The 25,483-nt window shown below is 45.7% G+C and overlaps 2 protein-coding genes across 3 annotated transcripts in view; both read left to right on the top strand.

Moving 5' to 3' along the window:
* The window catches only part of LOC117882893, a 48,870-nt gene extending 33,408 nt beyond the window's left edge, over positions 1–15,462 (top strand). Inside the window, exons 2-3 of the mRNA XM_034781759.1 lie at positions 13,644–15,347; positions 15,458–15,462. Of these exons, the coding sequence (XP_034637650.1) occupies positions 13,712–15,347; positions 15,458–15,462 (1,641 nt within the window). The 5' untranslated portion in view covers positions 13,644–13,711. The remainder of the gene's footprint in view (positions 1–13,643; positions 15,348–15,457) is intronic.
* The window catches only part of ARHGEF9 (Cdc42 guanine nucleotide exchange factor 9), a 270,682-nt gene continuing 260,441 nt past the window's right edge, over positions 15,243–25,483 (top strand). Inside the window, exon 1 of one of the 2 annotated variants that reach the window (XM_034781031.1) lies at positions 15,243–15,727. In XM_034781031.1, the coding sequence (XP_034636922.1) occupies positions 15,620–15,727 (108 nt within the window). In that variant the 5' untranslated portion in view covers positions 15,243–15,619. The remainder of the gene's footprint in view (positions 15,728–25,483) is intronic. The other variant, XM_034781030.1, reaches the window with a different exon arrangement.

Genomic DNA, 25,483 nt, shown 5'->3' with positions numbered 1-25,483 from the left:
ATTCTGTGTAGCTCAAAGCTTGTCTTTTTCACCAACAAAAGTTGGTCCATTAAAAGATATTACCTCATCCACCATGCTGGTAAGTTTGTCATCTGTTTCTGAGGGAGATCAACACCTCAAGTCACGTAAGCCACGGGACAGGCTTGAATAATGCTTTTTGCCCATTAATTGGGATGCAGTTTGACCTGTTGACCTTGAGTTGAAGGACTCTATTTTCGGATCCCCTGCCCATCCAGTGTACCTCCGCTCCTTTGCTAATGAGACTTTAAACTTCCTATGCAACATGTTTTTTAGAGTATGTAAAATAATGGCTAAAATTCTATGGTTTCTTCCTATGGGCACTTGCTACTCTCTCTCCCCTCAGGGAGCCAGCTCCGGAAAATCTTAATAGTGCTTGCTGCAAGCCCAGAGATCATTTTACCAGATGTTTCACCTAATTCTTCGCTCCTCCCACTTTAAAAAGCCTAAAAATAAAGCAATATCCAGTGTCTCACACACCATGGCTCAGGTTTGCCAAAAAATTATCAGTCTTCTTCTGCAAACAAACCTGAGTCTGCATTCGTGTGGAGCCTTGAGAAGAAAAAGACACTTGCAGGAACCCACCCTGGGGAGGGCTTTTTTTATATTGTAGCAAATTGAAATCTCTAGTAAAGCAGAGTTGGTGTGAGTTGGACTCTGCCCCCAGCCCCACCCCCACCCCCTGCCCAGCTCCACCTCCACCTCCACCTCTCTTTGTCTGAATGGGTGGGTCAAAAAACCCATCCAGGTTTTATGGCAGATCTTTCAGAGAGGCAGCATGAGAGACTGAAGAGATGTGCAGGGAGACCGAAACGCAAAGAGAAGTCAAGTCCCTCACTATTTATTTGACCTAAATACATTGAGATAACTGTAGCATGAAAGAGAGAATTTCCTGACGCTATAGAGCTAAACATCTGTTTCCTCCCATTTTTTTCGGTGGCGGTACATAGGAACGGAAGAGCTGGCGGGCTTTTCTTTCCTCCTCTCTTTTGTGTAGTGGGAGTCTCTATGCTCTGGAGCTAAATAAGTTCTCCTAGAACAGACAGGTTTCTCTCAAGGGTTCCATGATCATTTGTTCTCCATTTCTCGCCTTCCTGCCCCCCCCCCCCCACCTCTCCTGGTGACAAACGGATACTCTGAAGCTGAGGCAGGACTTCCTTAGCTTATGCTGTGCCTCTTGGCAAGTTCAGCTGTAAGCCCTGTCCCCCATCATCCACGCCCCCTCCCCCGACAAAACAATGGACCAAACGCTCCTTGTTGTTTATTTTATATTCCACAGAGGAAGAGCTGAATGGAAATCTGTGTCCCCTGGGGCTCTCAGTGCATTCCATATCCAACTACAGTCTTCCAAGAGGCAGGATTACCCAGTGCAAGATCACAAATTCTTTACTGTGAAATAATATACACGTATATAATTATAATACATAATAGGGAGCTGCTGTCTCATAGGCAGATCCTTTTAAAAGTGACCGATGAGTCTTCAGGTAAACCAACTGCTAGTTTTGCTGATGAGATGATGATCAAAAGAAGGTTTTTACTCCTGGTTGGCACCGAAGCACCAAGACACCTACAGGAGACTGAGCCGGTCTATTTAATCCCTATCAGGGTAAAAACCTTGGTTTGGTCAGAAAATAAGCTGACGTGACTCCAAGACACACAACATGTTGATCTGTCGAGGAAGAAGGTTCCGTTTAAAAAAAATATATAATCAGGATTAACGATTGACCAAAACCACAGTTTTAACAGATCAAAGAAATCACATGTTAAACAATTGGGTCTGAGAAGCAGAACCAAACGGGACTATAAGTGTTTTGGGTTAGGGACTGTAAATGCTATAGAAGGAGTGATAACATGTTTCCATTTATGGGTGGAACTGGAGAGAACAGAGGAACACAAAATTAAAAATGATCATAGAAATTAGTGGGGGGTTGGACAAAATACTGAGTAGTTAGTGGTTCACAGTCAAGCTGGAAGGGCATATTGAGTGGAGTCCTGAAGGGATCAGTTCTGGGTCCGGTTCTGTTCAATATCTTCATAAATGATTTAGATAATGGCATAGAGAGTACCCTTATGAAGTTTGCAGATGATACCAAGTTGGGGAGGGGGGGGGAGGGTTGCAAGTGTTTTGGAGGATAAGATTACATTCAAAATGATCTAGACAAATGGTCTGAAGTAAATAGGATGAAATTCAATAAGGACAAATGCAGAGTAATCCACTTAGGAAGGAACAACGCGTTGCACACATATATAATGGGAAATGACTGTTTAGGAAGGAGCACTGCAGAAAGGGATCTGGGGGTCATAGTGGACCACAAGCTGAGAATAAATCAACAGTGTAACGCTGTTGCAAAAAAAGCAAACATCATTCTGGGATGTACTAGCAGGAATGCTGTAAGTAAGACACAAGAAGTAATTCTTCTCCTCAACTTCGTGCTGATTAGGCCTCAACAGGAGTATTGTGTCCAGTTCTGAGCACCACATTTCAGGAAAGATGTGGACAAATTGGAGAAAGTCCAGAGAAGAGCAACAAAAACGATTAAAGGTCTAGAAAACATGATGTACGAGGGAAGACTGACAAAATTGGTTTGTTTAGTCCGTAGAAGAGAAGAATGAGAGGGAACTTGATAACAATTTTCAAGTACATAAAAGGTTATTACAAGGAGTAGGGAGAAGAATTGTTTTCCTTAATCTCTGAGGATAAGACAAGAAGCAAGGGTTAGGGTGTGGGAGGGGGTGAGGGATCCAGCTGGGGGTATGGGCTCTGTGGTGGGATCAAGGATGAGGGGTTTAGGGTGCAGGAGGGGGCTACAGCAGGGGCGATTTAGGTTGGACATTAGGAAAAACTTCGGTCAGTAGGGTTGTCAGTCGAAAAGGGACCCTGGCAGCTCTGGTCAGCATTGCTGACCGGGCCGCTAGTAGTCCAGTTGACAACACAGCAGGCTAAGGCAGGCTCCCCACCTGCCCTGGCTCTGTGTAGCTCCTGGAAGCGGCTGGCATTTCCATCTCCTAGGCACAGGGGCAGCCACAGGGACTCTGCACGTTGCCCCTGCCCCAAGTGCCGGCTCTGCAGCTCCCTTTGGCCAGGAACCACGGCCAGTGGGAGCTGCGGGGGCGGTGCCTGCAGGCACGGGCAGTGTGCAGAGCCCCCTGGACCCTCTGCCTAGGAGCCGGACATGCTGCTGCTTCTGGGAACCACCTGAGGTAAACACCGCCCAGCTAGAGCCCATACCCCAAACCTCCTCCCACACCCCAACCCCCTGCCCCAGCCCTTAGCCCACTCCTGCACCCAGGGCCGGCTCTGGCTTTTTTGCCGCCCCAGGCAAAAAAGCCTCCTGCTGCCCCCCGGCGGGGAGCGTGGCAGGGGAGGGCTCCAAGCCCGGCCGCGGCCCCGCTCTCCCCAGCCGGCCAGAGCGCAGGGAGGAGGGCGCCGAGCCCGGCCACGGCCCCGCTCTCCCCGGGTGAGCGCCACCCCCCTCCAGGTGCCGCCCCAAGCACATGCTTGGAGGGCTGGTGCCTGGAGTCGGCCCTGCCTGCACCCAAACTCCCTCCTGGATCCCACACCCCCTCTTGGACCCCAACACCCTGCCCTAGCCCTGAGCCCACTCCCACACCCAAACTCCTTCCTGGATTCCACACCCCCTCTTGCACCCCAACACCCTGCCCCAGCCCTGAGCCCCCTCCCACACTTCAAAGCCCTTGGCCCCAGCCCAGAGCCCCCTCCTGCACCCTAAACCCCTCATCCCTGGCCCCACTCCAGAGCCTGTACCCCCAGCTGGATCCCTCACCCCCTCCCACACCCTAACCCCCTGCCCCAGCCCAGAGCCCCCTCCCGCACCTTGAACTCATTTCAGGAGGGTAGGGGAGAGTGATCGTGGGCGGGGCCTCAGGGAAGGCTGGGGCAGGGCTAGAGTGTTCAGTTTTATGCAATTAGAAAGTTGGCAACCCTAATTGTCAGGGTAGTTAAACACTGGAACAAATTGCCCAGGGAGGTTATGGAATCTCTGTCATTGGAGATTTTTAAGAGCAGGTTAGACAAACACCTGTGAGGGATAGTCTAGATAATACTTAGTCCTGCCATGAGTGCAGGGGACTGGACTAGATGACCTTTCAAGGTCCCTTCCAGGCCTACGATTCTATGAAATGTGTGTGTGGGAGTGGGGATGGGAAGAAGATTTCCTATTTTATCCAAACTTCTCTACACGTTTCTATTACTCTGGGGGTGCTGCCAAATAAGGGGGTCATTTGTAAAAGTCAATAGTGACAATCCAGTGAAAAACCTAAGGCTCTGTCTTGCCTGTACGTCCCAGTTCCACATTGTGGGCACTGCAAAGCTTCCCAACCCTGAAGGCACTCACAGATCAGTGTTCTATGCACTCTAGGGGCCATTGGCCCAGAACTGAAGCGGGGAAGGGAAGATATTAAAAACTGCAGCCTTTGGCTACTTTCTTAAATTGTAAGATACGTCCCGTGAAAACAGGATCCTTCCATAGTCTTGGTTAGAAGATGAGAGAAAGTTTTCTACAGGTTTTGTGAAGACAAATGGAAATAGAGTCATTCCCAATGGAGAAGAAGAAGTGAATTCTTCTAATCTTTACCTACTGAGGCTGGAGGCCTCGCCCTATGACAAGGCAGGCTCGACTTTGTACCCTGTCTCTGGTACAGCAGTTGGTGCAACCCTCACGGCCCTGCATTTGCTTTGCATTTCTCAGGTATGATAATGCTGAGATGGATTATCACCTGGCCTGGCTACTTACTTGAAGAACCGCTCTAGTGTAATGACCATAAAGCCATCTCCATGGCAATGGACATGTTCTATTCTGTTATTGATTTACTCTTAAGATGCAGGCTTAGTTCTCAGGCACTACTAAGTAATCTTGCCAGGGAGGTGGTCTCTGAAGGGAATAGTCTCTTCTCATGCATGCATGCATGGAAGTCCCCCAGCAGGAAGCACAGGTGATTCAGAGGCTGTCTTTATGTGGGCCATGGTATAGCAGTTGTTCAGCTGGTCTGTGGGATTATGGACAGGGTCAGGATGGGTTATCACAGGATAAAAAACAAAATCTTTTACTTATATAGTGGATTTAAATGCAAAAGATCTCAAGAAACGTTACAAATTACTCGGGAGCCCACCCCCATCACCCACCACTGAAGTGCAGCCACCTCTGAGGTGATATGCAACAGCTGATTAACAGGAATTTTTAGATAGGGATAACATAATTACCATGCCCATGTTGGAACTTAGCCAGGATACCAAGATTATCTTCCTATTCTTGCAAAGAATCTTACAAGATCCTCAATTATCATAAACAGTCAGGACTTAGTGTTTACTTTTCACGCTGAAGACTGTTCCCTTCTAACAGCATAGGTTCAGTACTGACTTCGAGGCATCAGGGCCATCTAAGGAACAGCTAACATGTGTAGCATGTGAGGTTTTCTGTGGGAATCTCCCATCCAACTACTGACCAGATTTGATCCTGCGTCCTTGTGAGAACTGATGAGATCACCCAGCCCAAAATGCAGGTTTGGAAAATAACAGTGTGGGTTACCCAGTCTAGCCTTGCCATTTGGCAAGCCATCTCCCAGTGTCGTTGCCATTAACTTCCTAGTCAAAGTCCTCTTCATAATCTGCTTTGATGGCGCCTTGACCACTTCCCTTAGTATCTTACTGGATGAAATTTACCCCTCGCAGAGAGCCGGCATGAGGCCTTTGCAGTATTTAAACCCTGTTCTGAGGGCAGAAGTGAAATGTAAGCGGTGTACAGGTCTCGTGCTGGCTCTCTGCACTGGTGAATTTCACCCACTGCAAAGAACTTTAACCTAACGTCTAACCCCAACCTTTTACTTCCTTATCTTCTTCCATGCTGTGGAGTAATAGTTCAGGCGGCGTTTAATGTTCCTGTGGCTTTGAAAGTCCTTCAAAAATATTAAACCATGAAAAAGCTTCCGCATTTCCATTCCAGACAGAGGATCTGAAAGTTAAGCATTTTATCCTGTTTTTTTTTTCTTCTCAAGCCACAGGGCAGCTTTACAACATCAAATGCTTAATAAAAATACTTTTGCTCATGGCCTGGAGGCTGTTATGACATAAAATATTGTGCCAAAAATGTTTTCTGCCAGCCTTGCAGTCATTCCAAACTGTCAAATGTTCAGTGAAAGGTTTTTCCTCTATCACTGAAATCTCTTGACAGAATCAAATCCAGCCTGGGCCAGAAGATCCTTTAAATCAGAGTTTCTTCATCAGCCAGTCTCTTTCCAGGATTCATCAGTGTGCTGAAACACTGGATTTTGCTAAGGCTGCGAATGACTCTTTGGAAACAATAGAGAGAGTTTGGCTGGCTGGAGAGGGAGTATCCCAGACAAAGTAGTATTCCCTGAACAGGGGTTTGTGGAGCACTTCTGAGATCTGAGGAAAACTGATTAATCACTCTGGCCTGATCAAAGGCCCATTAGGTCTAGATGAGTCTTTCTGTTAACTTCTATGGACATTGGATTGAGGCCATGGTGCTATCTCTCCCCCTTGTCTCCACTTCCTAAGTCACATTAAAAGAAACAAAAATATACATTTGATATGACTTTCTGTTGAAAGCAATTGCTGCTGTAGCCACAGGGATGTTATGTGATTGCAAATGGTGTATGGAGGGGAGGTGCCCATAAGACTGTTTCTCTATTAGGATGTGGGTCATGCTAACAAAAAGCATGAGAATCCTGAGGTAGACCAATCCATTATGGCACATAGAAGTTTGTGTAACTCTACCAAAGTGATTTTGATGGGGGTTACAGCTCCTAGTGTTTTTTGTTTTTGTTTTTTTGTTTTTTTTTAAAGCAAGAACACTTCAGAGAATACCATGAGTTGTGAGGGGAAAGGGTTTATATGAATGTATGCTGTTGTGAGGGGAATCTTGCTCCGGGGTTTTCTTCACTAGAAAATTATATCAAATTAGAACTCTACTTTGATGAGTTGTGCTAACTAACACCCTATTGGCCACAATTTTTGCAGTCAGGAACAAGTGAAGTTTAACATCATGTCAGCAGGTTATGGGTAAGTTGTAGTGATACCAGAATTTACCTACAAGTAACTGACACAATGTTGGACAGAGCGGTCCCTTGGGTAGAGCAAATCAGGGTGACCGCTCCGGGCCCATTACTTTTGTACGATTGGCCAGGGCGGTCGGTCCCGGAAGAGATAAATCTGTCACTTCTGCCTTGGGCCCTGCACCCCCTAGGGACGGCCCTGATGTTGGACATGACTTATCCCAGTCTACAGGGACTGCAAAGTTGTGTTAGTCCGCAAACAGCTCCTCAAGGTTGTGTTCTAACTTGGTATAATTCTCTAGTGAAGATAAGTCCCTAGCAACAGGTAAAGCTCCAAGGGTTTGCTGGTTTTGGCCTCATTCAGATAGAGCCAAAAACTTTGAGGCCAAAATTTGTTCTTAGTTACACCAGTGTAAATGTAGAGTAAGTCCACTGACCTTTGTGCCATTATCCTTGATGAAATGGGCACTTACTGATATTTACAGCAGACCTTTCATTTCAAGCAAAGCAAGTAGCAACTTGGGAGTCCCATGTAGCCTGCAACCTGCAAGTTGAGCCTATTTCAATTGCCTTGTCTGGTGGTGCAGCCTAAGTGATTGGGTGTAATCCCCCACTCCCCCAGCTGGCACCGAGGAGAATTGTCTTCCTGTCTTCTATGCAGGCTGTGTCCCTACAACTAAATTATATGAACTTCTTATGGGTGGGGATCTTTGTGGGACCTGGGGTTGCTCTTCAAGTGACTGTGGTGAAGGTAGCCATGCAGCTGTTACAGCTTATTACAGGAGAGACGTGCTCCGAGCTCTCTTGTGGAGGTATTACCTTTGTTCTTTCCTGTTTGGTTGTTTTCATGATTCTTGCAGACGGAAAGGCCTTTTGTTTTAGAGCCCAATTTTCTCATCAGATTTCTTATGTTTTTCACGCACCAAGAACAACCGTATATTTTCAGCTTGAATGACTTGTAGAACAAAAATAAAGTCTCCAAGAGAGAACATGTGTGTGTCCCTCCTCCACAACATGCTATATCATTTCTTATTCCTGGTATTAGGGTTGCCAAACCTCCCGGTTTTGCCAGGAGTCTCCTGGAATTGGGCTCTTATCTCCTGGAGGCTACTGAAGTCAAACTGGGAGATTTTAGGTGCTAAAAGTCTGGCGGCACAGCAGGGCTAAGGCAAGTTCCCTACCTGCGCTGGCCCTGCACCGGAAGTGACTGGCATGTCCCTGCGGGGTGCAGGGGCCTCCGCGCACTGCCCCCACCCTGAGCGCTGACTCCGCAGCTTCCATTGGCCGGGAACTGTGGCCAATGGGAGTTGCGGGGGTGGTGCCTGCAGGCAGGGGCAGCGCGCGGAGCCCTCTAATCCCCCACAGGGGCTCCAGGGACATGTTGGCCGCTTCTGGGAGTGGCACGGGCCCAGGGTAGGCAGGGAGCCTGCCTTAGCCCTGCTGCGCCACTGATGGGGAGTCGTCTGAGGTAAGCGCCACCTGGCTGGAGCCCGCACCCCTCACCCCCTCACACACCCCAACCCCCTACCCCAGTCCGGAGCCCCCTCCTGCACCCAAACTCCCTTCCAGAGCCCACATCCCCTCCTGCACCCCTACCCCAGCCTGGAGTCTCCTCCTGCACTCAAACTCCCTCCCAGAGCTTGCACCCCTCACCCCCTCCTGCACCCCAACCTCATGCCCCTGCCCCAGCCCTGAGCCCCTTCCTGCACCCAAACCCCCTGCCCCTGCCTGGAGCCCCCTCATGCACCTAAACTCCCTCCCGGACCCCGCACTCCCTCCTGCACCCCAATCCCTGTCTCAGCCGGGAGCCCCCTCCTGCACTCAAACTGCCTCCCAGAGTCCACACCTCTCACCCCTTCCCGTATGCCAATCCCCAACCCTGAACCCCCTCATGGAGCCCATATGCCAACCCCTTGCCCCAACCCTGAGCCCTCTCCAGCACCCAAACTCCTTCCCAGAGTTTGCACCCCACACCCCCTCTTACACCCCAACCTCGTGCCTAAGGCTCAGCCGGAGCCCCGTCCCACACTCTGAAACCCTCAGCCCCAGCCCAGAGCCCACACCCCAACCCCCTGCCCCAGCCCAATGAAAGTGAGTGAGGGTGCAGGAGAGCGAGCGGCAGATGGAGGGGTGGATGGAATGAGCGAGGCAGGGCTTCGGAGAAGGGGCAGGGGGCGGGGCAAGGGTGTTTAGGTTTGTGTGATTAGACAGTTGGCAACCCTACCTGGTATCGGTGTTGACTAGTAGGTTTAGTCGTCTGGTTAATAAATGCATGCAAAAGTATTTCCAGACTGCTCTGTTCAAAACTTACTTAAAAACATCCTTTTTACTGTAAACCAGGATTATGACTAAAACTTTATCTCTCATTCTTGTAGCCTTTCCTCCCCACATGTTTATACTTGGGAACTAGGCTTTTTTATGCCATTACAGCTCTTAAAATGCTAGCAGCAGCATGGATTATGGCTTAGGGCCTCGAACGGGGCTATATCTTATACTGCAATCCGAGGTGTGACTGCAGCACATGTAGACCTATTAGCTACCTCAGATAACAATAGCAATGACGCAGCAGCAGCAGGGGCTGTACAAGCCCATCCAGGTCCCTCGATATGTACTCAAGCAGCTTGCCTGTGCTGCCATGGCTTCACTGCTATTGTTATTTGAGTTAGCTAGATCAAGACTGAGTTCTGTTCCCTGCTTGAAAACTGACTTGTGTGACCTCTGGCAAATCACTTCACCTCTGGGACTGTCTTTTTCCCACCACCCTTTCTCTGTCTGGCCTATTTAAATTGTAGATTCTTTGGGACAGGGACTGTTTGCTATTATGTGCTTGTACCGTGCCTAGCACAATGGGTTTCTAATCTCAGCTGTGGCCTCCGGGCACTGCTGAAATGACACTACTATGATTTTGATCTTATTGAAATCAGTGGGAGGTTAGCCCATTTGTAGCCCCCCCTTCTTTTCCTCTGCACAATCATCGTAGAATTCTCGCAAACCTCGGCTCATTACTACCACCACCTGTCAAGCATTTTTAGACGCTTTGGATGAAGAACATATACATCCAACTGGAGTGAGCAAAATTAATGTTTTCCAGCTGGATTGAAAACCTGGGAGAGCTGAGGTGGAGGTGCGTGGGGGCCTCCCACAAACCCAGGTGCTTTAATAATAGGACAGAGCTGGCTGCCAAACATACAGGCTCCCCTCTAGAGGGAGATTTAGCTTCATGTACACAAGGAGGAAGGCCAACAGTTGCCAAGCGCGCACAGCCTGGGAAACCAGGAGATTTGAGGAGTATAACAAGTCCTGCACACTTAATTGGTAAGAGGCTGCCGAAAATAAGCTGGGCCTCTCGCATCAAATATATGATAGCCTCCTGTTGACCTCTTAAACCTCCCCCTGGGTCTGCTGCCATGCCAGCTGGCGGCGGAGGTATCTGTTGAAGCTGTGTTGTTGCTGTTGTGTGGGTGATTGCAAATGTGGTCACAAATAGTTATTGCTTAAAAAAGTTTTAAGGTGGTTTATATAAAGATAAACCTCCTGAGTCTTCTGTCCGTGTGTGTGTGTGTGTGTGTTTGTGCATGTGTAGGCGTGAATATAGAGCTGGTCAGAGGTGCTAGAGCGGCAGACTGAAGGCCTCTGTTTATCCTCAAAACAGCTAGAGCATGAGAAGAGCCACTGCTGTCCCTCAGCTCTGAAAATTTGGACCCATTCAGTTTTTGGCTTCTTTACTGAAACTGCCAACAAAGGAGCCTTTTTTGTGTTTGGGTTTTTGGGGATGTGGCCCCTGGGAACTAAAGGGAGACCACCATGCTCATTTCATGTAGGCCACATCAGGACAGTTTTCTTTTACTAGCAAGTCAGTCAGGATTTGAACTGATGACTTGGAGGTGATATATTTCACCCAGCCCCGGAGCTACGCATTCCTGCCACTCATTTGCTCTTACACTAGAATCTCTTTGGCATCATCATTGTCCACTGTGGTGACTGAATTGCAAATTGTTTAGTGGTTTGGGCAAAGTGGCCATGGGAGGGGACTTAAAGGGGCATCACCTCAACTCCAGTCTCTAAAGCAATATGTCTGTGCAGCATACAGAGTGCCTGGGGGGGAGGGGAGAGGCTGGAGCAGTGCACTTGAACTGGCTCCATGGCAACTGCTCCAATTCACATCTGGCTTAAAGCCCCTTTTGTACCCTGCTTTGTGAGCCTGGCAGAGCGCTCATCAGCTGCTTGGTCTCTTTGACAAATCAAAACTGATCCCGATCTCTTTTATAAACATCCCTCTTACGTGTTTGTAGACAATTATGTTTCTTTTCAGTCTTCTTTTCCCCAGATGTAATCTCCCCAGTAAAGAACAATACATTATAAATTGTAAAGGAGAAGAGAAAAGGAAAGTAAAAGCCTTTTGTGACTTTGCCTTTCACCCCAGTGTGCGTGGTCGCCTTTCAGCTTTCAACTTTTAAAATGCTCCCTTCCCAGCCATTCAGTTCCATTCATTTCTATTATTCTTTAAATTACAGCCGTGATCACTGTGAATAATTCATGTGTGTGAAGTGATTTGAACGGCCCCGGGGATTAGGAATCTTTGGCTAGTTCCAGAGCTGCTGAAGGGCAAATAGTCCCGCTTGGCAATGAGTATTTTTAACAAAAAATTGCAGTTTTTTATTTATTTTTCCTGTTATCTCCAAATGGGGTCAGCACAAGACACCCGGGTGCTACTTAAGCCCTCAACATAGAGTTTAAATGGGACTTAATTGGTGCCTAGGCCTCATGCAAGGCCTCTGCCCGGGGGGGTGAATATCATCCTTTAAGATTTCTCCATCACAAAGCTGGATGGCGGTGTGGGCTGGGGCAGTGTGGTCCAGAGAATCCTCACCATTAGCAAAGCATGACCTTGCCCTACTTTTCCAGATCTGTGCAGGGCAGTATGTTTGCTTTGAGTTTTTGGCATTTTATGTTACACTGGAGGTAACTGTCTTTCACCTCTGTCCATTTCCACGATTATCAGCAGAGTCATAGCCATTTACACGGGCGCAGATGCAAACTAAAACAAGATGCCTTTAATTCATATAAAAATAAGTGCAGTGTTAAAGAGGTGCTGACTCAAGGGCCACAAACTAGTTTGGATAAACGTCTGAGTTCCCTGGTGTTTCTACCAACCTTGTAGGTTCGCCTGTCTCTATGTGAGGCGTCACCCAATTAATTTAGATTTGGTGGGAATGGTTGAAATGAAGTCAGTTCAGATTGTAAATCCTGTGGGTCAGGGACTTGTCTAATACCTGATGTTTGTACAGCACCTAGCACAATGGGGCCAAACTTAGTTGGTCCTCAGGAACTACTGTAATAAACATGATTATTAATAAAAATTAATGTAATTACCGACTGCACAGTGCAGGTGCAGGGTGGGGGTTGCATATAGAAATGCAAACTAAGAAGTGATTAGCTGGATAGGGAGGGAGCCCCGATCCTTTGTTACTGAGAGTGCTGCTGTGCAGTCTGCTATTCCTCCATCCTAGAAGCAGGAGGAAGGCCACACGAATTTATTTATTAGTAAGTCTTCTCAGACCCACCCTTTCTTTTCCCACATCCTGCCACTAGCTTTCCCCTGTGCTGTTGAGAATAAGAATGCTCAGAGGCCTTCCTTCTGTTCAGTGCTTAACTTTACTGATATCCACATGCAGGCTCTGCTTGCAACTGCACTGAAGTGTAACAGCCTTGTGCCCTGGGCAAGGATCTGCAGGATCAATGTCATAGAGAGGAATCCTGCTCTGCCACGCATGGCTGTACTGGGCAAAGGACCCACCTGTGGCAGAGGAGGGTTAGGCTCTGCTTTCAGCGGTGCATATGACTGGGAGTTCAAATATATCCTCACAAAGAAAGCTGAGCTGCTGGCACCTCTCGCTGCACCTTGCTCTTGTGGTTTTATTCCTGACCACAAATATTGTACGTTGGAGCTCACGGCAGTGGAACCTGTACGCATTATGATACATCACAGTGGGTGACTGCAGAGCTTCCGTTTGGAAGTCCCTGTCCTGCATTGGGGTCCCCATGCTGCTGACAAAGTTACAGGGTTGAGATCTAAAGACTGTCTCTTTAGAATTGGCATGGACGCACCATCAATTATCTGAGCTCCAGGGAAGGGAGCATTGTGGAGCCTCTTGGAATGGCTGCCAGGAGAGGATTGGAACTGCTCAAGGGTAAATATGTTGCTACTTCATGATGGATTGGTCTGGTGAAGATGTAAGTTGCATTTATAAGGAGATTTTGCTGAAATCCCCCCCGCCCCAATTATTGTGTGTTCAGCACCCATGTTGAGCCACTGGACAAGAGGAGATTTTATCATAAAATGTGTGTATTTTTGTACCTTTTACTGATGTGTGGAAGTTTATCTGTAGTCACTAATTCCTCACAACTGAATCAATGTTTAAGCAACTTTAATTTTACACATGCATGGGGCAGAAACTCAGCTTCATGGAAGTCAATGATGAAACTTTCACTGATGTCAGTAGGGCCAGGATTTGGCCCTTGGTGTTTTGAGAAATGTAACCTTAAAATCCCTTTGTGTTGCTAATTGCATTCTTTTATTCTGTTTCCTTAAGCCCCATGAAGAAAATACTCTGAAGACAATGGAGCTGTGACATTCTACATCAACTTGCCAACTGGAACTATGGAAATTATAGAAGATTGCCAGCACGGTCATGATGGGCTGGTGCCAAATGGATACATGAACAAGATTTTTCAAGCCAATCCAGAGGATGGGAGCACTGAGACACTAAAGATTTGTGACCTTCAGCACTGTAACTCCAGAGGCATCAACCAAAATGCAAGGGAAGAGGCAGCCAGGTATAAGAAGAAAGCCAAGGGCAACCGGATTTGGAATTTTGTTAGCCGAAGGAAAGGTCCCTCCATGAATAACAAAAGACCCCAGTCCATGATCCTGCTAGGAGATACCTCAGAGATCTTAGAAGAAAAACGCAAGATGTCCTTCATGGAGAGGGTGAGGTCCTTTAAAAAGCTAAGAACCTCCAGCATGTCTAAAAATGTGGATTTGAGACCCTCCAAAGCCAAAGTTTCTCGCATCCCTGCGGAGGACCAGGAGGACAGTGACCAAAGGGCAGTCTACAGGATTAAGAAACTAGCTGACAGTCAGAGGCCTTTCCGTCATTCGTATGCAGGGTACATCGATGATTTGGATTCTTCCTTTGAAGACGTAGAGTTAAATGTCAGCATTCCAGAAATTGATGCCAATGAAAATAAATGGCTCAGGGATATTAGTGTCAGAATACACAATGAAGATAATGATAGTAACTGCCATAAAATGTCAGCTAGAAAGAGCAAGCTTTTGAATTTTGAAAACTCTAAGAGTTCTGCGATTACAGAAAGGGACAATCAAAAGAGGTGTCCCATGCTTCCTGAGGAGAGCAGGAGAGGAAAAAGCTCTGATGTCTGGAGTTATCTGAAGGGAATTTCATTGTCTAGCAAAGATAATTCAAAGTTGCTCAATCAAAGTGTTGAAACAAATTTCCAGAACTTAGAAAATATAACTGATAATTCTGCTTCTTATTTTGACTTTGATACGAGATGTGAGGAGAATCTTAGCCATCCTAAAAAATCAAACAGTGAAATGAAAGCCAGTCACTTTGGTGGTGTTCTTCGGTTCTTTAACAGTGTGGCTGAGGCAGCTAGGAAGTGGCGAGGCTCTTCCCGGACATTTTCACAGGGAGAGCAAAGACCTCAGTCCAATTTCAGAAGTCAGAGGCAGGAAGCCTCCTCCCACAAAGAATCTTTGGTTATTCAGAATGAAAATGCCAGAGCTTTCTCTTCAACGGGAATGTCATTGCGGTCTCCAGATTCTGGGATTTGGGATAATCATAGTTCTGAGAGTTCAACAGGAAAAGTGCTGCCTCAGCAAAGTGTTGAAGCAGAGTTATCTCAAGAGATCAGCAGCTCTGCTCTGGACAATGAGAATGATAGTTTTAATGAACTTTCTGACCTTGGGCCAGGTCCATCCATCTCCCCACTGCCAGAACTTCCAGATGACCATTATGCTCTGTTAAGCACACAAGGCCCATCTAAGGCTCTTTCACAGTTTCCAGACATGCCTGTGACTGAATTAGATGCTCGGGACCCGGGCAGCTCTCCGGCGGCGGATGCTCGGGACCCNGTGACTGAATTAGATGCTCGGGACCCGGGCAGCTCTCCGGCGGCGGATGCTCGGGACCCGGGCAGCTCTCCGGCGGCGGATGCTCGGGAACTTGGAAATATTGAGTTACATTTGAAAGACAGGGCTAAGACTAAACTGGGTATTCAGGAACTGAGTAGCACTCCAAAGTATACTCAGGACACTAGGAGTACTTCAGTGGATATTCAGGACCTGGACAAGACTCAATCACATTCTCAAGATCTTTCTAAGAGTAAACTGGATACTCGGGACCCAGAGAGTGCTCTGACTTGTACTCAAGGCCTCTTTGCAGTTACTCTTTTAAAACATGCAACAGATAATGAGAAAGCTTTAGAATTGGAGGATTCTCCTATCAAAGAACATGAAATAAGTTTACCAGGAGAACAAATTTCCATGGAGAGGCCAGACAAAGCAAATCACTTTAAGTATAGTAAAGTGTGCCATCAGATCCAGATGAGCCTCTGTACAATTGTCTCCTTCGGGGAACTCAACAATGGAAAGGTATGACCAATCTTCACTGTAACACTGTCGCAATAAGACACTATACAATACTCCCTCCTGGGTAGAAGGTCTGCGGACAAAACTGGTTTTGATATAGTTTATCTGGTCTTCCAATTCAATTAGACCTTCATATCATATATGGAGGAAGGCAGTGGACACATCTTTTAAAGCAGACAAAAAAGGAATCAGTAGGCTGATGGTATCTCTGAGCTACTTGTTTTAGAACTATTTGGCCACCTCACACATATCAATGTGCCTGTGGAAGGGTAGCTGTGGCAAAAACAGCCCCAGCATAGAGAGAAACTTTACAGTTATTTCCAAAAAGCATCTTTAGTTCCCCCCGACACACACACATTTAACTCATTCAAAGATTTGACTTGGTACTGTATGACATTATGATTAAAAACTTAAAAAAATATATACAATTAACATGGCACACATTACATGGATTAAAAACTGGCTAACTGATAGGTCTCAAAATATAATTGTAAGTGGGAGAATTATCATTGAGCGGGTGTGTTTCCAGTGGAGTCCCAGGGATTGGTTCTTGACCCTACACTAGTTAACATTTTATCAGTGACCTGGAAGGAAATACTAGATCACTGATAAAGTTTGGAGATGACACAAAAATAGGGGGAATGCTAAATAATGAAAAGGACAGGTCACTGATTCAGAGCAATCTGGATCACTTGGAAAACTGGGTACATGCAAACAATGTGTTTTAATGCATCTAAATGTAAACACATATGTGTAGGAACAAAGCATATAGGCCATACTTACAGGATAGGGAATCCCAGGAAGCAGTGACTCTGTACAAGATTTGGGAGTTATGGTGGATAATCATCTGAACACGATCTCCCAGTGTAAAGCTGTGGCCAAAACAGCTAATGCAATCTTGGGAGGCAGAAACAAGGAAATCTTGAATAGGAGTAGGGAGGTTATTTTACCTCTGTATTTGGTACTCGTGTGACTGCTGCTGGAATCCTGTATCCTGTTCTGGTGCCCACATTTCAAGAAGGATGTTGATAAAATTGAAGAGGGTTCAGAGAAAAACCACGAGAATGATCAAAACATGCCTTAGAGTGATAGATCAAAGATCTCAATCAATTTAGCTTAACAAAGAGAAGGTTAAGGGGTTACAGTCTATATGCATCTAAATAGGGAACCAGTATTTAATAATGGCTCTTCAATGTAGCAGAGAAAGATATATCATGACCCAAAGGCTCAAAGTTGAAGCGAGACAAATTCAGACTGGAAATAAGGTGTAAATTTTTGACAGTGAGGTAATTAACCATTGGGACAATTTACCGAGGGTGTGGTGAATTCTCCATCACTGGCAATTTTAAAATCCAGCTTGGATGTTTTTTTACAAGATCTGCTCTAGAAGTTATTTTGGGGAAGTTCTATGGTGTGTACTATGCAGGAGGGCAGACAAGATGATCACAATGGTCCCTTCTAGTCTTGGAATCTCTGAAAAGTAGAGGTTAAAGTGCTGAAATTCTTCAGGTTACGCGGGATTTGTAAGCATCCAGTGGATAAAGTGTATTCAGCACTTTCATTTCAGCCCCTAGGCTTGGATTTTCAAATGGACCTCGAGCTGTTGTTATTTATTATTTGCATTACAGTAGCATCTAGGAGCCCCAGTCATGGACCAGGACCCCACTGTGCTAGGTGCTGCACAATCACAGGAAAAAGAGATGGTCCTTGCCCCAAAGAACATGCAGTCTAAGTTATGTGCCTGACTCCCATTGAAAGTCAAGAGTGTTGGTTATCTAACTCAGATAGCCCCCTTTGAAAGCCCCAGCCCTAGTTTACTTTCATTTTGCCACAGTTTGAGCTTCAACGAGTCTTCTAAAGAACAATCAATTGTGGTATTTAGAGCCAAGTTGTAAGTCTATTTAAAAAAAAAGAATTTTCCAGGTGAAATATTGCAAGTTGGTAGCACCAGAAAATGTCTGACTTCTACAGTGGTCTGGTGCCAAACCTGGGGCCCAATCCAAAGGCCTTTGAAGTGAAAAGACTCCCACTGGGTTTCAATGGGCTTTGGATCAAGGCCTTATTCTGTGCTCATCTCTGTAGCCTCTGAGTACCTATGTACCTCTCCATGTGGGACAGGTATAGTGTGGGCAGCAAAAGTGGTGTGCTCTGACCCCTCATTGTCACATGCTGGGCCTCAAGCCTGTCCTGGAGGGACCAGTTTCTATGTATCAGAGAGATCATCAACACATGGGGCCCATTCAGTCATTGGCCCAGTCGGTCAAGGCACACATTCCTTTCAGTACCAGTAGTGCTGGAGTCTTGTGGATGCCTGTGTTCCTGGAACTGGACTGAGACGCAGCTATTCGCTTCACACAGGCCACTGCTAGTGATCCTGAGACAGGATGGGAGGCATTTTTTAGATGCGAGAAAGGGAATGCTTGCCAGTTCATGAACAACTTTCCTCCCTTCCCCTGACTTGAAGAGACTGGACACTGCAGAGGTTATGAGACTAGTCTCTCTTGGAAAAGGGGGCCATTACAACATCTGAGCCAAAAAGAGATGTTTTGGCAATTGGCAGCAGATTATAAATACTGAGGTAAACATTCCTGGATGCCAAACTCCAGGCTGAAATGGATATGGCTATTCTGATGTGTATCATTTCTTGCTATATTAATTTGGCCCTGACAATGTGCACTGCGCTGTACAATACACAAAAACAGACAGTTTGTGTCCCAGAGAGCTTGACGTCTGATAACAGACACTTACAAGATGGAATGCACTGGGCAAGAGAACAGTGTAAACATTAATTAACTGTTTAATGATAAATCCCTTCTTGTGAGCCTCATGGAAGAAATGCCCCTTAAGAGGGTCTTGAGTGAAGAGAGGGCAACGGCTTGTCAGACAGCGTTCAGTTCATAGGAGGCAATGTGGAAATGTGACGGACTGCACAAGCAAGCTAACGTTAATCTCTCCAACCCAGTAGCTAGCTGAGTGCAATGTATATATCTTTATATCTAATCTCAGGGTTTTTATAGCTAAATCTAAATGATTTCCCAGATCAGCTGCATGAACAGGATATGTGATGTGTCCTCTGATCATGGCTGACCTGCTGTAGCTCACAAACATTACCAACAAACGTAATCAAGTACAGCACTTGAGATAATTGGGCAGGAAACTTCCCCATGAATTCCCGTGGAGTATGATGAGAATAATTGTAACAACTCATGTGTCGTCCAGCCTCAGGAGTCCAGGACGCTCATGTTTCTTTTGGTGAAAAGAACATTCACGTTAAAGGGAAAATATCTGGCCAGTGGCAGTTTTCACTTGGTTTTCCAAAGCTGGATATGGTGGTGGCTAGAGAATAAGAAGCGGTTACCACTTACTAGTGTTCTAGCAGGAGCAGAAGAGGAAAGCCCAAAATAGCTGCAAAGGAGGAAGATGCTGGAAAAGCAGCAGCAGTGGGCACAGGGCCGAAGGGAGCAGAGAGCCCATCTGGAATTCCTATACAAAATATTCTTATGTATCTGGGGGATTTGCCTGATTGTGCGATCAGGGAGTGGCAGTTGGAAATATTTAATCCCAAACTCGACATGCTTAAACTGGAGTGTTACACTAGTAGAGATCTCTGTGCTCTTGCTGATACAGGGACAAATCCAACCGCCCCTGGACACCTGTGAGCAGATCCCCCCCCGCCTCTCTAGGCTGCGGTTCCATTGCTCAGAGAAGGGACTGGATTTCAGGTGAAGTACTTGGCATGTGTAGGGGCAGGTGATGCTAGGGTGGTGGTTCAGATGGGGAAGATGAGAATCCAGCCTCAGTGAAGACTAAGTGATAAATCCTGTGAGGCTTAAAATCTGCCAGGGATCCTGAAAACTTCTCAGAAGTTGAATAGTCATAGTCAATATCTGCAAAACAACCTTCCATAAAATATACAAAGGCCCTGGTTCTCATTGAGGACAAATGAATAAAACAGACGTGGAGTTTCCAGACATGGCTCTTTGTGAGATCAGACATTCCCAAGAAAGCTAAAAGCAGTGTAGTCTAGTGCACAGGGCACTGGACCGGGGTCTATTGCTAGCTCTAATGCTGACGTGCTGTGTGACTGTGGGCAAGTCATCTCTCTCTGCCTCTGTTTCCCTTTTTGGCTGTCATAGACTGTAAGCTTTTCAGGGCAGGGACTGTCTGCTGTTATGTGTATGTACAATGTCTAGAACAATGGGATCCTAATGTTGATGAGGGTCTCTAGACACTACCCTAATTAATAATAATTTTAAAGGGTAAAAAACTACTTATTTTTCAGACTTTTAGTCAACTTTAAACTTACCCTGTCCATTTGCTCTCAGACCCTACTCAAAATTCTCCTCTCTTCCTGGGACACTTCAAACCATTCAGCCAGAAAGGATTTGAGGAATTTGAAGAATAGTAGGAGTTAAAATCAGGTTGCAAATGGAAAGTTAGTTATAACCTTAACAAGCTGAACTACCCCAGCGCCAGAGTAAAATCTGCATCCTGATTTTAAGCTTATGGCTAAATATTAGAAACAACTGGTAAGGTGAACGTCAGGTTCCTCTGGAGCTCAGACAATTTAAAAACCCGACCTGCAAACTGGCCAAAGCTGCCATCTTCATTTCTACCATTCCAAGAAATATAGCATCCACATTGTCTCACCCCAAAAGAGCACACAGCTCCCAGGAGGGACCTCACAGCATCTAGCATTGCCGAATTGTTGATCCTACAATATCAGCATTTCGGGAAGAAGTCAGCTTGGAGCCAGGCATACCCAAGTTTGATGTAATGATGTACTCTACCAGCTTCCATCAGTTTGAGGTGGTGGCTGGGTGGGAAGGGAGGATGCCTGGTTGTCGTTGCTGTAGAATGGTTTAGACTTTGGAGGATACACACGCCTAAAATGCAAAATCCAGCTCTTGATTTCTAACCATCCAGTTCTTGGGAGGGAGGGAGGGGTGTTATAGATCTGTGGTTTTGGAATGATATGGGGGACAATCACTAAATTTCAGTCTGGGTTCATGTTTCAAACACCACTTCACGCCCACTTCTGTTGTAGACACCTTCTCCCCCCACCTCCCCATCCCAGTTACCTCCAGGTACTGAGTATTTCAGCCCAGCCTTTTCCACACTAAATAGGAAAGTGTCACTCTTAACTGTAAAAAGCAACAGAGGGTCCTGTGGCACCTTTAAGACTAACAGAAGTATTGGGAGCAATACTGAATCACTACAGATTCAGACTAACACGGCTACCCCTCTGATACTCTTAACGGTGAAAGCATGGCTGGCTTTTAACTGCAATCCTTTTGTGCCCTCTGCTGGCTATTGGTGAAATCAGTATGTTTCGATTTTCAGGAACTAACTTTTTACCAGCTACCTACTGATTTGAATTTTCAGTCCAAAGGGATTCCTTAAGGATTCCTTCTAGCAGCAGATTCTTGTAGCTGCATGGAGTAAGCCGGTAAGTAAGTCAGTTGTCTCTACTACCTTTTTCTGGGGGCATGTTGCAGCCAGAGCTGTGAAAGTCAGATTCTTGCAGACTGCAGCCCTGTTTGGAAGGTCATCTTCAGCATAGGATTTGGGTGCTGTGTCAAGATGGCTGTCTGCGCCTGAGCCACAACAGATTATTCACGCACAGACCCTTGCCACTCTTATAAAACAGGCAGCTATTGCCCCAGATTGCTATGAAGTGATCCCTCGTTCTGTGGTTGATACTGCTGAAGGTCATTGGTGGAACAGCCCCCTTCTTCACCTTAGTGTTGGTGAATATCATTGAGTTGCTTGAATTGTTACTGCCACTAAAGATCCCCCATAAAGCAGGCCATATTAGTGGGGAGCATGACCAACGATCTCCCATAAAGCAGTCCACGTTTTGAGGTGTGAGCAATGCTAGCAAACATTATTTGCTAGTAGAGTAACTGATGCTTTAATTCATGAGTGGCACATATAATTTCTCATGCAGTAACTGCACACCATGCGGATATACCTGGGAAATTCAGGGACTCAGAAGGGCATTCTCTCTGCACATGCCTGTTCTGCCTGGACTGGTACATTCAGGAGAATAGCAGGTGCATAGTCTGCTGATTAAGCACAGGACTTGGACTCAGGAGTTCTAAATTCAGCCACAGACTTGCAGCTTTGCTTATCTTCATTTTGTAGCAGCTGGTACAATTTGCTTCTCACAACTGGGAGAAGCTGCTATTTTCTTCTTCTCTATTTGACAAGAAATTGCTGGTAATGTTCAGCAACTTCTCACAGTGGCCTTTTCAGTTTAGTTTATTGTTGCATTGGCTGTCTGGCATTTAATGTTGCAAAGATTACTGTAGAGACCTGTAACTACATAGTAGCCAGGAGAAGGGCTATTTCCTAGAGCTGATCATCAGAGTTCTCTCTCTAACTCACAGTTAATATTGGCCCATTGGCAGCTGGAGTACCACTGATTAAACTTCAGACTAATATTTCAAATCAAGAAATGATACTTCACTTCCCCACTCTCTTAAATCTTGCTTGGGCCAAATGGCTGCTATGTTCTATTCTGTAGTAGCTACATTTTAGTGGCAGGGCCATTTGTCTCTAGCTGTTCTGATTTTCAGACACTTTTTTATTTTAATAACCACAAGGTACTAGTAAAATCTTAATAACAAAAACTTCTATTTTCTCTTTAACTGGTGTTTTGTCTGGGAATGCTGTTATTTTGCTGTCAGTGAGAGGTTTGGCAGTGTATGTAAAGGCTGGTGGCTTTATCCATACATATTTGACTCAGCCAGCTAGTTGGCACACGGCTAATCCATGTAACCACATGTTCCCCTAATTGTGATCTGCTGTTCCCTACTCCCTACATTAGTGTGTTATAACCACTTGTGGCTTTTTAATTAGTTCCCTGTCCCAAACAGTTTACAATCTGTCTTACACTATGTGTTTGTACAGTGTCCCGCTCACTGGGGCTTTGATCCCAGTTGAGGTCTCTGGGCATACTGTCCTATAAATAATAATAATTAATAATAAAGAACTATAAAATGTCACACATTCCCTGCAACCTCTTCCCATTACCCAGTCTTATTGCCAGTTCATCTACAAGGAAGTCCTCCTGCATTCATTAAACACATAAAGCTGGAATGGCTGGTAAATGTACCTTGAAATGGAACCTACTTTATCTACCATTGTGTCTCCTAATCAAGAGAAGAATGGTGGTCCAGTGGGTAACGTGCTAGCCTGGGACTTGGGGAATGTAAGTTCAGTTCTTTATTCTGATGTAGATTTCCTGCGTGACCTTGGGCAAGTAACTTATTCTCTGTTTGCCTCAGCTTCCCATCTGTAAAATGTATTTATCCTCAAAACACAGGAATGTTTTGAGGATAAATACATTAAAGGCACTCACTTACTGTGGTAATGGGGGCCATGTAAATACCTAAGATACATAGATGCAACTCTCATCTAGCCCGAAAGCTTACTAAAAAGAGGGTAATAACTATTGGAACAATTTACATATAGTCATGGTGGATTCTACGTCACTGGTGATTTTTAAATCAAGATTGAACGTTTGACTAAAACAGGGATCGGCAACCTTTGGCATGTGGGCCGGGCTGGTTTGTTTATCCGCCGCGTCTGCAGGTTCGGCCAATCGCGGCTCCCACTGGCTGCAGTTCGCCGCTCCAGGCCAATGGGGGCAGCGGGAAGTGGCAGCCAGCACATCCCTCAGCCTGTGCCACTTCCCGCCGCCTCCATTGGCCTGGAGCAGCGAACCGCGGCCAATGGGAGCCGCGATTGGCCAAACCTGCGGACACGGCAGATAAACAAACCGGCCCAGCCCGCCAGAGTGCTTACTCTGGAGGGCCGCATGCCAAAGATTACCGATCCCTGGTCTAAAAGAACTGCTCTAAGAATGATTTTGGAAGTTCTGTGGCCTGTGTTGCAGAGGAGGTCAAACTAGGTAATCACAATGGTCCCTTGGAACCGGTGAATCTCCCAGTTGGTACTGTTACATCTTCCACAGAAAATTCTGCTGATTTCCTAACTTACAGAGTGTATCTGAGACTCATCATTTGTCAGGATAAAAATAAAAGCCTGATTTGGAATTGTGTAACTCTAAAAAATGAAGCCATTCTTCAGATAGTCACTGCACATTTGGCCATTTCAAGACAATTGTTCTTTAGCTAATGAAAGGTAGTCACTGCTTGAGAGAGGGAAAGTTATAGTGTTCTTCCTATTAGCCTTAAAAGGCCATTTCCTCTTTGTCTGGATTCACTATTACTTTGGTGGAGGCACAGCCAAAGAATACTCAGCCACTTTATGGTTGCTTTAGTTATCAGCAAAGCCTTTTTGTTTGTTTGTTTTTCAGTAGCACTTCACAGGTACCGGGTATAATGTATGGGTCATGTTAGCAGTTAGCAATCAACTTTCAAGGAAACCACCTCTGTAATTTTGACTCCTTTCTGTGTGACCCCTTCAATCGAAATAGATGTTCTGATACTATTTTTAAGCGTAGTGAAAGAGTACAGAGGCATGTGCAGTCAAGAACTAGAGATGGATCCTAACTAACCCCTCACATTCAAATTCCCAGCCACTCCTGTTTTTGACTGGATTAAATCTGGGTCTGGATCTAAATTATCTCTAGCAAGAACATAGGAATTGTGATCCCAGAACTAGAAATGTTGGTGACAGGCACCATATAAATACATTTGGGAGACAGAAAACAACAGTGACAAGTGTTGTGAATAACACACTCCAGTGACAGATGCTTCAGAAGATGTAATGTGAACATAATGCAGCTAATGATATAATACTGTCCATTTTTGTGTATATATGTGTGTGTGTGTGTGAGAGAGAGAGAGAGAGTGGAACAAATATTCTATCCTGATTCCATCTGGTGATCAACATATGCCCTGAAGCATGAGGATTGGAAGCCCTTGCAATTTCATGCCTACTAATGTAACTTCACAATTGGTCCCTATCCTTATAATAAGCCAAACCAAAACCTATCTCAGAAGACTCAACAGAATTTAGAAGAGTTTGTATTCACATCTGAATTTTGCAGCTCTAACAGGAACAAGATGAACTGGAACCCAGACCTGAGTAATGGTAAATATCACTGGTATCTTGTCTCAGACAAGGGGCTAATGACAGATGCTTCAGATAGACACAAACTCTTTGATGGGGTTGGCAGGGAAGGGGTTAACACTCTCCTTCAGAAGGTGGTCTGTAATGAGAGAGGGGATTTGCTTAGGTAGCAGGGTTGGACCAGCTGTAGACAATTAATTAATTCCTCCAATCACACTAGAGGGGAGATGTGGACTGCAGGGAGGGGCAGAAGCATGTCTGGAAGGGAGCAAGGTGAGTTTTTCTTGCCTTCAATGATTCATGCTTTGACTTGGCTGAAGCAAGCCCTATGCTACACTTTAATTTTAGCTGAGGCAAGAGCTATTGGATTTGGTTCTTAAAGAGGCAGGATAGTCTAGATAATTTTCAATGTTCTTTTTTACAAGCATACGCACCTCAAAAGTAATAAAATTCCACCTAGGTGTGCAGAATCCTTTCCTGCCCACATGGTCTTCTGTGCCTCCTTAGTGAACGTACCTGCTCCACAAGAATACCTACTATACATAACAAGGTTGCAACCTGCTGTCCGGTTCAAAGACCAAGTGTAGGATTCTGTTTATTGCACTGGAAAACACCTAATATGCAAATGACTAGAAAAGCAGCTGTATTTGTAAGGTTTGGGGGACCTGAGAGATAATTCACTTTTATACAGGTATTGTTATAGTAACAAAATCC

This window comes from Trachemys scripta, chromosome 9, assembly GCF_013100865.1.
Source record: "Trachemys scripta elegans isolate TJP31775 chromosome 9, CAS_Tse_1.0, whole genome shotgun sequence".
NCBI classification, from domain to species: domain Eukaryota; kingdom Metazoa; phylum Chordata; order Testudines; family Emydidae; genus Trachemys; species Trachemys scripta.
Note: the sequence above shows the minus strand (reverse complement) of the source record. Positions and strands in the feature narration are given on the sequence as shown.